This window comes from Geotrypetes seraphini, chromosome 16, assembly GCF_902459505.1.
Source record: "Geotrypetes seraphini chromosome 16, aGeoSer1.1, whole genome shotgun sequence".
Lineage (NCBI taxonomy): Eukaryota > Metazoa > Chordata > Amphibia > Gymnophiona > Dermophiidae > Geotrypetes > Geotrypetes seraphini.
Genome location: NC_047099.1, coordinates 11,399,772 through 11,410,137, shown reverse-complemented (window position 1 = coordinate 11,410,137; position 10,366 = coordinate 11,399,772). Strand labels below are relative to the sequence as shown.

The 10,366-nt window shown below is 44.8% G+C and overlaps 1 protein-coding gene across 4 annotated transcripts; it reads right to left on the bottom strand.

Annotated features, from left to right (window-relative positions):
• LOC117349838 (tubulin polymerization-promoting protein family member 3-like) lies at window positions 1-8,765 on the bottom strand. 4 transcript variants are annotated; one of them, XM_033923441.1, is made up of 4 exons: window positions 8,669-8,765; window positions 8,180-8,360; window positions 2,161-2,314; window positions 1-730 (listed from the first exon to the last, which is right to left on the bottom strand). In XM_033923441.1, the coding sequence occupies exons 2-4, from the start codon at window positions 8,350-8,352 to the stop codon at window positions 542-544; spliced, it is 516 nt and encodes a 171-aa protein (XP_033779332.1). In that variant the 5' UTR covers window positions 8,353-8,360; window positions 8,669-8,765; the 3' UTR covers window positions 1-541. The 4 variants fall into 4 exon arrangements, with proteins under 4 accessions (XP_033779332.1, XP_033779330.1, XP_033779331.1 ...); XM_033923439.1 differs by having other exon boundaries at window positions 8,622-8,759; XM_033923440.1 differs by having other exon boundaries at window positions 8,537-8,685.
• Window positions 8,766-10,366: the final 1,601 nt, after the last annotated feature.

Below are 10,366 nucleotides of genomic sequence, written 5' to 3'. Positions count from 1 at the left end.
TTATGAAGCACAGGGGTACATTTATTAACTCTCTCCTGTTAGCCCAGAAGATTCATTCAGATGTCAGAGGATGTAGACATGAGTAAGAAACAATGAAGCTGGTTACAATTAAGAGTAAAGTGGTAGTAAGCTGGAATTGCAGTGGCAATAAAGGAGGAGTAAGATGGCAGTAAAGGAGGAGTAAGGTGAGAGTAAGATGGAAGTAAAAGAGGAGTAAGGTGAAAGTAAGATGGAAGTAAGGTGGCAATAAAGGAGGAGTAAGGTGGTCATAACCTGGGAGTGAGATGGTCATAAAGACAGATCAAGGTGGTAGTGCTGAGATGAATGTTACGTGGTAGTAGAGCTGGAGCACAGTCTAATAACTTGGGAATATCATGGTAGTATACCAAGAGTAAAGTGGTAGTAGCCTGGGCATGGGTCCAAACTGAGCTATAATGTAAGCAGCAAGCAGAATAGCAGAGGTGTAACAACATATGAGAGAGAGTGCTAGGGCATTAGTAAAGCAAAGTAACCTAGCAACAAGGTTGTAGTAAGGTTTAATTCATTTTTTAGTTTTCCCATCATATGTGCCAGCCCCTTTGTAGGCACCAACATAGCCAGTGTTACTGGCCATCTCTTCACGCCCGGAGATGCCTTTGCCTTTCCCACTTTCGTCAAATCTCTCCTTGTGTGAGCCAGTATACTTTGAAGTATCTGTGAGTCGGTCCACGGCCCCCACAGCCACTGCTTTCTGAAAGAACACAGCAAAATGACAGATAGAAAACAGGTACTGAGAAATAACTATCTGTCAGCTACTCTCCTCTCTTTCTTGCAGAGCACCGCCTGGAGACAGAGCCAGTCCTGTCTAGGAACAGAGGGCACCTCCTGGGACAGTGCCAGGAACTTTTATCCCACCTGCGTGGAGCACACATGAGGATAAGAGCCCTAACAGTTCCCCAGAGGACAATGGGCTAGATCAGTGGTCTCAAACTCAAACCCTTTGCAGAGCCACATTTTAGATTTATAGGTACTTGGAGGGTCGCAGAAAAAACCAGTTAATGTCTTATTAGAGAAATGACAATTTTGCATGAAGTAAAACTCTTTATAGTTTATAAATCTTTCCTTTTGGCTAAGTCTTAATAATAATATTGTCATTTATAGCTAAAGCAACATATGATCAAGAAACTGTTTTATTTTACTTTTGTGATTATGATAAACATACCAAGGGCCTCAAAATAGTACTTGGAGGGTCGCATGTGGCCCCCGGGCTGCGAGTTTGAGACCACTGGGCTAGATGCACTAAAGATACCGACTCGATCACTGTTGGCCGATTCTCTGGCCGATTCTCCAGCAGCGATCGATGCGCTATCAAGTATGCGTGCAAATGATTTGCACGGAGGTGCAAATGATTGGCATGCAAATATTAGTGATTGACACATGCGCAGAGCCCTAACATAGAAACATAGAAACATGGCGGCAGATAAAGGCCAAATGGCCCATCCGCAGCATCCACTATCTCCTCCTCTTCCTATAGGCTAAGGCTCTTTACACCTGCATTGTGAGGTCATAGAGCTTTATGGTTATAGAAACATGATGGCAGATAAAGGCCAACTGGCCCATCCAGTCTGCCCATCCACAGTAACCATTATCTCTTTCTCTCTCCGAGAGATCCCACGTGCCTATCCCAGGCCCTCCTGAATTCAGACACAGTCTCTGTCTCCACCACCTCTTCCGGGAGACTGTTCCATGCATCTACCACCTTTTCTGTAAAAAAGTATTTCCTCAGATTACTCTTAACTTCATCCTGTGCCCTCGCATTGCAGAGTTTTCTTTCAAATGAACAGTGACAGGGGAAGCAGCCTCCTGTCACTGGTGTTAGGGCTTTTTTTAATGGCACAGATGTTGTGTGTGTGTCAGTGGCGTACCAAGGGTATGTGACATCCATTCCAGGGCCCATCATTTTGACACCCCCTCCCCCCAGCACATCGTTTTTTTACACACACCGCCCTTGGTACACCACTGCTACAGTTCAAAAAAGACTAAGAAGCTGGCGGGAGCAGCAAAAGTGTCCTTTAAGGAACACCCTCCCGATCTAGCTCTATCCCGCCCCCTTCGTGACGCCACTGGAAAGCGTTCTCAGCCATTGGTCGACCTTGCCTGATCTCCAGGCCCTGTTCTTACCGTTATGCCTGTGCTGCTTGGTGACTTGCCTATCACCAACTTGCTCATGGACTCCAACGCCTCTGCAGGCGCCTGCCCTTTAAATCTCTTGGCTGCTAACTCTTTCAGGGACTCCACAAACTCTTCAAAAGTGATATTCCGTGCACCCTTAGTCCTGAAAGCACAAGGAAAGGGGACAAGAGTGAAAGGGGGAAGAAAGACGAGATGGCGACACAGGTCACAAGGATAAGCATTTCTCTTAACATTGCCTCAGTTCATATTCCTCAGGACCCTCTGTCCTCCACAGTCAGAGAGGGGTCAGGGCTTCCTTTCCCATCGCTTTAGGCTGAATACCACATAAATTTCATACACCCTTCGTCCTACTGGTATTGGACCTTTTGACATCTGGTTACTAGTATGGCTAAGCAGAAGTCACTGACCTCCAACAAGGACAAAGTGTGAATTACAATACCATAAATAATTTTCTTATTTATATATTTATTTGGTTTTATATCCCGTCCTCTCCAAAGAGCTCAGAAAGGGTTACAGTTCACATTCATAGTGTTACAATAAATCATTACATAAGGTTACTCTCTGACACTGTGAGGCGTTATGCCTACACTAATTTATAAAATTACAAGATTGGATAAAGAAATCCTTGAAACCTTGTATAGTTTATAGAGGAGTCTTGAATCGGGATACCTGCGGTGCAGGTGGGTTTATAATAAGAGGGATATGTGACATAATCTGACCTCATAAGTTCTACAAATAATTATCAAGTCTAGCATGAGCATGACATATGAATTGGTCCCCCTGTTTTTCAATGCACAGGCATAGTTTATACACAAAAGATAAGCATCTTTGAGGAATGTTTTGATAAAACTGAATCTGAGACTGTCTCTTTGAAAAACTCTATTGCTACAATTATTAGAGAACAGTCTTTAACCTCAAGGAAGGTTGAGATGATTGAAAATCATAATTTGAGAATATTGAACTTTCCAAAAATTTCTATTATATATTTTATGTGCCCGATCAGCTAAGATCCTTTTTGGACCTCAAGGGGTTTATCAGAGATGGAGTGTCTGGTTCAAATAATTTGTAACTGGAGGGGTTTGATGTATTAAGCCTTTTCCTAAATAGTTTCCTGTAACTTATCTCTCGGTAATTTTGATGTTTGTGGTCTAAGAAAGAGCTGTTTCCATAAGATTGTTATTACTTCTTAATTTGTACTTAGATTTATTTTCATGTTGGATTATGGCTCTGTATTTCCTTAAACAAGTTGTTATACTTGTGAAAAAGTTATAATTAATAAAAATAATTAAAAAAGAAAAGCATCTTTAGTGTCTAATCTTTAAGCCGCAGTCCCTGGAGAATTCCACTGGGGCAATACGGTGAGATGGGGGAAGGGTAGTTTGAGGTTGAGTGAATGGCTAGGCACAGAGGTAGGTTTCTATAGCAATGCATTTACATAGATGAAGTGGCATAGCGAGGGTGATATGTGCCCGGGGCAGTGGCGCCCCTCTCCTGCCCTCTTCTCCACCCCACCCCATCCCACCCCCACTTCCACCTTCTCCTTTCCCGCCCCCCGCTGGCCAAGCATGCTCCGCTGATCCTGTACCTCTGTAACATTCCTAGCACAAGCGGCAACCCCCAAGCTGCTGTCGCGCCAGTGTTGGCTCTCCCTCTGATGTCACTTCCTAAGTGCGGGTCCAGGAAGTGACGTCAGAGGAAGAGCCGACACTGGTGCGACAGAAAGTTGGAAGTTGCTGCTCGGGCCTGGAATATTACAGAGGTGTGAGGGAAAGGAAGCGGCGTGCATGTGTGGCAGTAGGGGTGGGGGGAGGGGTGGAGAGGAGGACAGATGCTTGTGCCCTTACAAAGACGGTGCCCAGGGCAGATCTCCCCTCCCGCCCGCACCCATACTCTGTCACTGCATAGATGTGCCATTTTGCGTCAAACCCAGATCCTTTGTGTAAGTCACTGGACCAGACTAAACCAAATTAGCTTGAGCCCCCTCTTTGCTTGGAATTCCTCCCCCCCCACCACCAATATTCCTGCCTAATACAATACTCCCCCCAAATTTGTGGGGGTTCCATTCCAGGAACCCTTGCGAATTTCAAAAAACCCAAAATGCGGTTTTTCACCTGTCAAAAGGCAGGGGATGCAGGAGAGGGCAGCTGAAGTGCCGGCGGGAGAAGAAAATAACTCGTGGTCTGCTCCAACTGCCTCTTCTGTAGTAAAGTCAGACTACACCAATCAGGAGCTGCTTTGACACGCAGTTCCTGATTGGTGTAGCCCGACTTTACTACAGGAAGAGGCGGTCGGAGCAGATGGCGAATGAGTGAGTCCGCGATTCACAAACCGTGAATTCGTGGGGGAACACTACATTAAAATACATTGATTGGTGTGCTGAAGGAATGGGAAACGTGCACTGGAAAGTCCATCCCAATCAAGGGTCTCTGGCTGGAATTCATAACATCCAGAGTAGCCATCTGGTACCGAGACCCCCACACAGATGGCTCTATGCTGCACCACACTCCTGTCATGAACCACCCCCTGCTTTTCCAGTAGAGATCCTCCCTCCAACACAGATACACAGCCCTGTCAATGCACCTCATTCCTGCCAGGCAGTACTTCTTTATAATTTATTTCTTTATTTATTTATTGTCTGGCAACCCTAAATATACTAAGTAAGATCTTTCACCCCAACAACCCCCCATCCCACAAAAGTAGCATACAGATCCCATTCCCTTCCCCCTCTTCCTTTCCCTAAAATTCTGCCACTGCACCTCACTCCAGCCATGTCCTGTCCCCTGCCATTCCAATAGTCTAGGCCTAGGGCAGGGGTGGCAACGAGGGCCGGAATCCAGTCGGGTTTTTAGGATTTCCCCAATGAATATGTATGAGATCCATTTGCATGCGCTGCCTCCATTGTATGCAAATGGATCTCATGCATATTCATTAGGGAGATCCTAAAACCCCGATTGGATTCTGGCTCTCATTGCCCACCCCTGGTCTAGGGTTACTAGATGTCAAGGAAAACCCGGACATGTTCTCTTTTTAGAGGACTGTCCGGGCAATGAAGGTTCTGGGAGTAACACTTGACCAAGGCCTAACCATGAAAGACCAAGTGGACTCATTGTTAGAAAGGGTTTCTTTACTCTCTGGAAGCTTCGGTCCATCAGAACATACTTTGAAACTTCAGCATTCAGAATTCTGGTATAATCCCTTATATTAAGCCATCTTGACTACTGTAATATCGTCCTCCTGGCAATCTCCCAGAAGTCCGATCACATAACCCCTTCCTACTGACTCCTGCACTGGTTGTCAATGGAGGCATTTGCGAAGTTTAAGCTGGGATGTTTCTGTTTTAAGGCAGTTTACGGCTTAGCCCCTAAATATATAACTGACCTCTTCACCTTCTCAACCAACAAACATAAGAGAAGATCACACCCGAAGTTCATCTCCCCACTAGTTGCAGGGGTCTCAAAGTCCCTCCTTGAGGGCCGCAATCCAGTCAGGTTTTCAGGATTTCCCCAATGAATATGCATGAGATCTATGTGCATGCACTGCTTTCAATGCATATTCATTGGGGAATTCCTGAAAACCCTACTGGATTGAGGCCTCAAGGAGGGACTTTGAGATCCCTGGAGAGGATGTAAATTTAAAAGACACCATCAACATCTCTCTTATCAAGTAGCGTCATGGGGCAAATACCTGGAAAAATTACTTAGGCATACAAACAACTATGGTGAATTTAGGAAACACCTAAAAACATATCTGTTCTCAATTACCTAGGTAGCTGATCCGCATCATCTCTCTCATAACTGCTCTCATTTACTGTTAGTCACTAATCTCCAACTATGTAAGTTGTAGCATTCTTTTTAATCATTGTAAACCACATCAAAATTTTAATAAAACTTGATCATTCTACCTAACCAAAGGGTAGGCAAGGGTTAATATCTCAAACTGCTGGGTGAGAGGGGGAAGGAAATAATTACCTGCCAAAAGACAACAGAAAGACTTTGCTGGCCTTAGGGTTTAACATTTCTAGCCTGATGGTCAATTGTTTACTTAAAGGCACAGGGGATCATGGGTTGGCTGGGATTCCAAAGTTTCTGTACCTTTAAAGAACTGATAAGATAGAGCAGGATGGCTGCTTTGTAAGGCAGGGGGTGGGGAAGCTGGACGGTCCAGCTCAAACGGTCACCGGGAGAGCTGTAGCAAAGCAACATTAGAGCTCAGAATAAGACTCTCCTTCTCTGCAAAACTCCAATGAGTGAAGGCGGTCAACCCAGTCCTACTTACAGGGGTCTCAAAGTCCCTCCTCGAGGGCCGCAATCCAGTCGGGTTTTCAGGATTTCCCCAATGAATGTGCATGAGATCTATGTGCATGCACTGCTTTCAATGCAAATTCATTGGGGAAATCCTGAAAACCCGACTGGATTGCGGCCCTCGAGGAGGGACTTTGAGACCCCTGCACTACACCCAGAGTCTGTCAGCCCCTTCAATACAGGAAGCATCATCTTGTGTTCCCCTCCTCTGGACTTTCAGAAGTCAAAAGCTCTGTAGTAGAGAATGACACGGTGACAAAATTCATCACCTTTCCCGTCCCCGCGGATAACCGCGGGAAACCATCTTCATGTCATTCTTTAAGGAGAGAGGGAAGAATCAGAGTATGAATGGCCACAACCACTGACCCACAAGCTTTGCTTTGAAGAATGCTGGTGTAGAAGGACTGAGGTTGAAATAGACACTAGAAAATGACATGGGATTATTTCCTGCGGTTATCCGCAGGGACGGGGACGGTGATGAATTTTGTCACCGTGTCATTCTCTACTCTGTAGTATGCTTACTGTCGTTGCTGCTGCAGCCCATCCCAGGAAAGTGTCTAGGCAGCAGTAGTAAAGTGTAGTTACTTACCTGTAACGTAGGTTCTTCGTGGACAGCAGGATAGTCAGCAAGGTCGGCATGGGAGTTTAGAGGCTGCCACTATGAGGGCTTTCAGGGGCATTTTCTGCCCCCCCCCCCTAAGTCTTGTGCTTTAGGGTGGCTGCCTAATTGTCTAATGGTAGCACCAGACCTGGAACACATTTCTTTAGTAAGAAATCCTACAGCAAGGATCTGCTCATCTTTCAAGCAAGGGCGCCATCAAGAATCCTGAAAGCATCCTCCCTCCTCCCCCCCCCCCTCCCAATTTGTGCCCAGCTGCTTCTCTCTGGTCTCAATGATCTCCCAAGTCAAAAAAACACAAGTTTAGAAGCATCCAACTGTAGATACAGTGGGGGGAAAAAAATGCTCTAAACAGATAAATGGTCACATCCTGTATCAATGAGACCCAACTTGGTTCATGATTCAGCTCACACAAGCCTGTTTCAGCAGATAGGCAGACTAGATGGGCCATTTGGCCTTTAACTTCCGTCATGTTTCTATTTCCAAACGATAAGACAGAAAATGGATTGCATTTCTCAGTTAGTAGGTAAATTCAACTAAAACCGCTTATACTCTACAATGTAACATTCTTTCCATATGTACATAGAAGTCCCGCCCGTTCTTTATATCTGTGATGTCACGTTTCCTTACCCCCAGTGAGGTCCTTAAATCCTGTGATGTCATATCCCCTCCTTAGATCTGTGATTTAACTGGTAATTGTTCATTATGTATATTGTTATTAGATCCCTAAAGTGTGTCTGCTTTGGATAAAAACTTGTATTGAAAAACTTACACTGGCAAACTTTCACCTCTATTTTATGTTTATTGGTATTAGGCCCTTAGTATGTATAGAATTAGCACACAACCTTGTAATGTAAATTGTTCTGTAACTGTCATATTGTAACCTATTAACTGTATTTTATCTATGTTTAACCGGTAACCCATTTTGAGCTCTCAGGGGGAAAGGGGATGGAAAATGAATCAAATAAATACACGTCACAGTTCCTTAACCCCAGTGAGGTCACATTCTTCTTTACACCCTGTGATGTCACATCCCCACCTCACACACCCTGCCATATTCACCTCCTCGTACCCATCAGACACTTACTTAACCTTGTTGAACACGATGTCTATGTCCGTGCTAGTGATGGCTTTGCCGTCCATGATTTTGCACTCCTTGCAGAGTTTGGAGAAGTTCTTCCCGGTCATGTCCTTTCCTGAGGCAGACGTGTCACCATAGACTGCAAACATCTTGAAGGCTTCGTGTAGCTCCTGCGACATGGTTAAGGCTGAAAGAAGGCAGGAACATGGTTACACCAGCAGGAGGCGCTTGCAGGTAAATAACTCCTATTTAACTCACCTTCAGCTCAGGACTAGGGGGCATGCGATGAAGCTGCTAAGTAGTAGAGATAAAAGAAACCAGAGAAAATATTTCTTCACTCAGCGTATATACTAAATATCATACCAAGCTGCCTCCAAAGACCCAGAACCAACTGGTCCAAGCATCAGCTTCCTCCTCCATGCACTCTAGAAAGCTCCTAAAAACACACCTATTTTCAAAATTTGACAGTCCTTCGTAGATACTCTGGGAAACTACCTCGACTGTTCACCTCGCTTGCCGACTAGAACATAGCTCACTGGCACTGATCAGCTGTACTTCCTTTGTATAGCTCAACTGCCCTCCTTTATACACCTGACTGTTTACCACTGTTGCCAAGTTACTGTATGTGGCAGCTCTGTGTCATCAGTCATTTCCACCTCTTTGTAAATATATGTACTGCCAACCTCCTTTGTAACTCCACTGCTAATCTCCTTGGCAAGAGCTAGATGCACTTAACAGGGTTGGTGAGACCACATGGGTCCACTGCGGTTCGATTCCAAAACAGCGGTTGATGCACAAGCAAGTTTGCATGCAAATGATATGAGCAGAGGGTTCGTCATAATCCCTATCCAATCTTGCCAATGAATCGCTGTGAAAGTGACTCTCACACATGCGCAGAGCAGGCAGGGGAAGCCCGAACAGCTCAGAGGCAGGGGAAGCCCCGAAGCAGCCTCCTGCCACTCAGCTGTTCGGGGCAGGAAACCTTTTTTTCTTTTTTTATTTTAATGGACACAAATGTTGTGTGTGTGTTACCTATGCACAATATCTGTCCCCATTAAAAATAAAGTTGTGCCAGCTCTCACCCCCCCCCCCTCCTGACCACAGCCATCACATCCCCCCCCCCCAAAGATAACCATGGGTTCCCAAAACCCCCTGACGATGATGGCTGCCCTGGCGAGAGATAGGAGGGATGCCCATGGCAGCAAAAATTGACGAGGGATGCCCACTCCTTCCTGCGAAAATGGTAGGAGGGATGCTGGTGTAGAAGGACTGAGGTTGAGATAGACACTAAATAATGACACGGGATTGTTTCCCACGGTTATCCGCGGGGTCGGGAATGGTGATGAATTTTGTCACCGTGTCATTCTCTAGACTGAAGTATAGGATTGAAGTTATGTCTCAGAGCTAATGTGTAATTCTGAAGGACAGATAACAAGGAGAGAGGCTGCTGACCTACTTTAAGGAGATCAAAAAGCACATGGAAGACTGCAAAATCTGTCAAGAGCTGAGAGGAGAGTGAAACTTTGCTCAGAGGAGACTCACAATTATCAGTTCTTTAAAACTTGATACTTTTTGCAACTGTTTCACTTTGTTCTATGAATTTGCCTCCTTGTTTTTTTCCATCTCTTCTTTTATATGGAAGCTAATAAATGGGAATTTTATTATCATTCAGAACAGCCTCCTTGATGTATTTTTTCCTGTGGCTGTGCTGTGACGACGTAATGCTACCCTCTGAAAAGGATTCAGGTCCCAATTCCTGCCCCATACTTTCTCTGTCTCTGTCATATGTAAGTCAGGTACCTGGGGACACATCTTAAAGACCAGAAACCATCTTTCAAATATGTCCGTCTTTTATTATGAGTTTCACATATTTATACGAATCAGGTTTGCCAGCATGTGATGGCATGTGACGTAAGGTCACATGAAACTTTAAACACATCAGCATTTTTCCTATCTAGAGATTGAAGTCCAAAAGGTAAGAAAAAGCCTTGACCAGCAGAGCTTCTTAACTAAAGCTGTCTGTAAATACGGCTTAACAAAACAATTGAATTCACTTCACTACAACTCTGTTTAAACATTCATGTCAAAGAAAGAAAGACAAACATAGATGTCCTTATACCATCTTCAAAGAAGGGAAAGATAAACAGGGCCTACCTTTGCATCTTTAAACAACATATGCCTAAGGACACTTAC

What these genes read in the sequence shown, in the direction of transcription:
- LOC117349838 (XM_033923441.1), bottom strand. Translation starts at nt 8,352, where the DNA reads ATGTCGCAGGAGCTACACGAAGCCTTCAAGATGTTTGCAGTCTATGGT. An exon ending in ATCGTGTTCAACAAGGTTAA is followed by an intron (nt 2,315 to 8,179) that starts GTAAGTGTCTGA and finishes TTGTGCTTTCAG; the next exon opens with GACTAAGGGTGCACGGAATA. An exon ending in CAAGCAGCACAGGCATAACG is followed by an intron (nt 731 to 2,160) that starts GTAAGAACAGGG and finishes GTGTTCTTTCAG; the next exon opens with AAAGCAGTGGCTGTGGGGGC.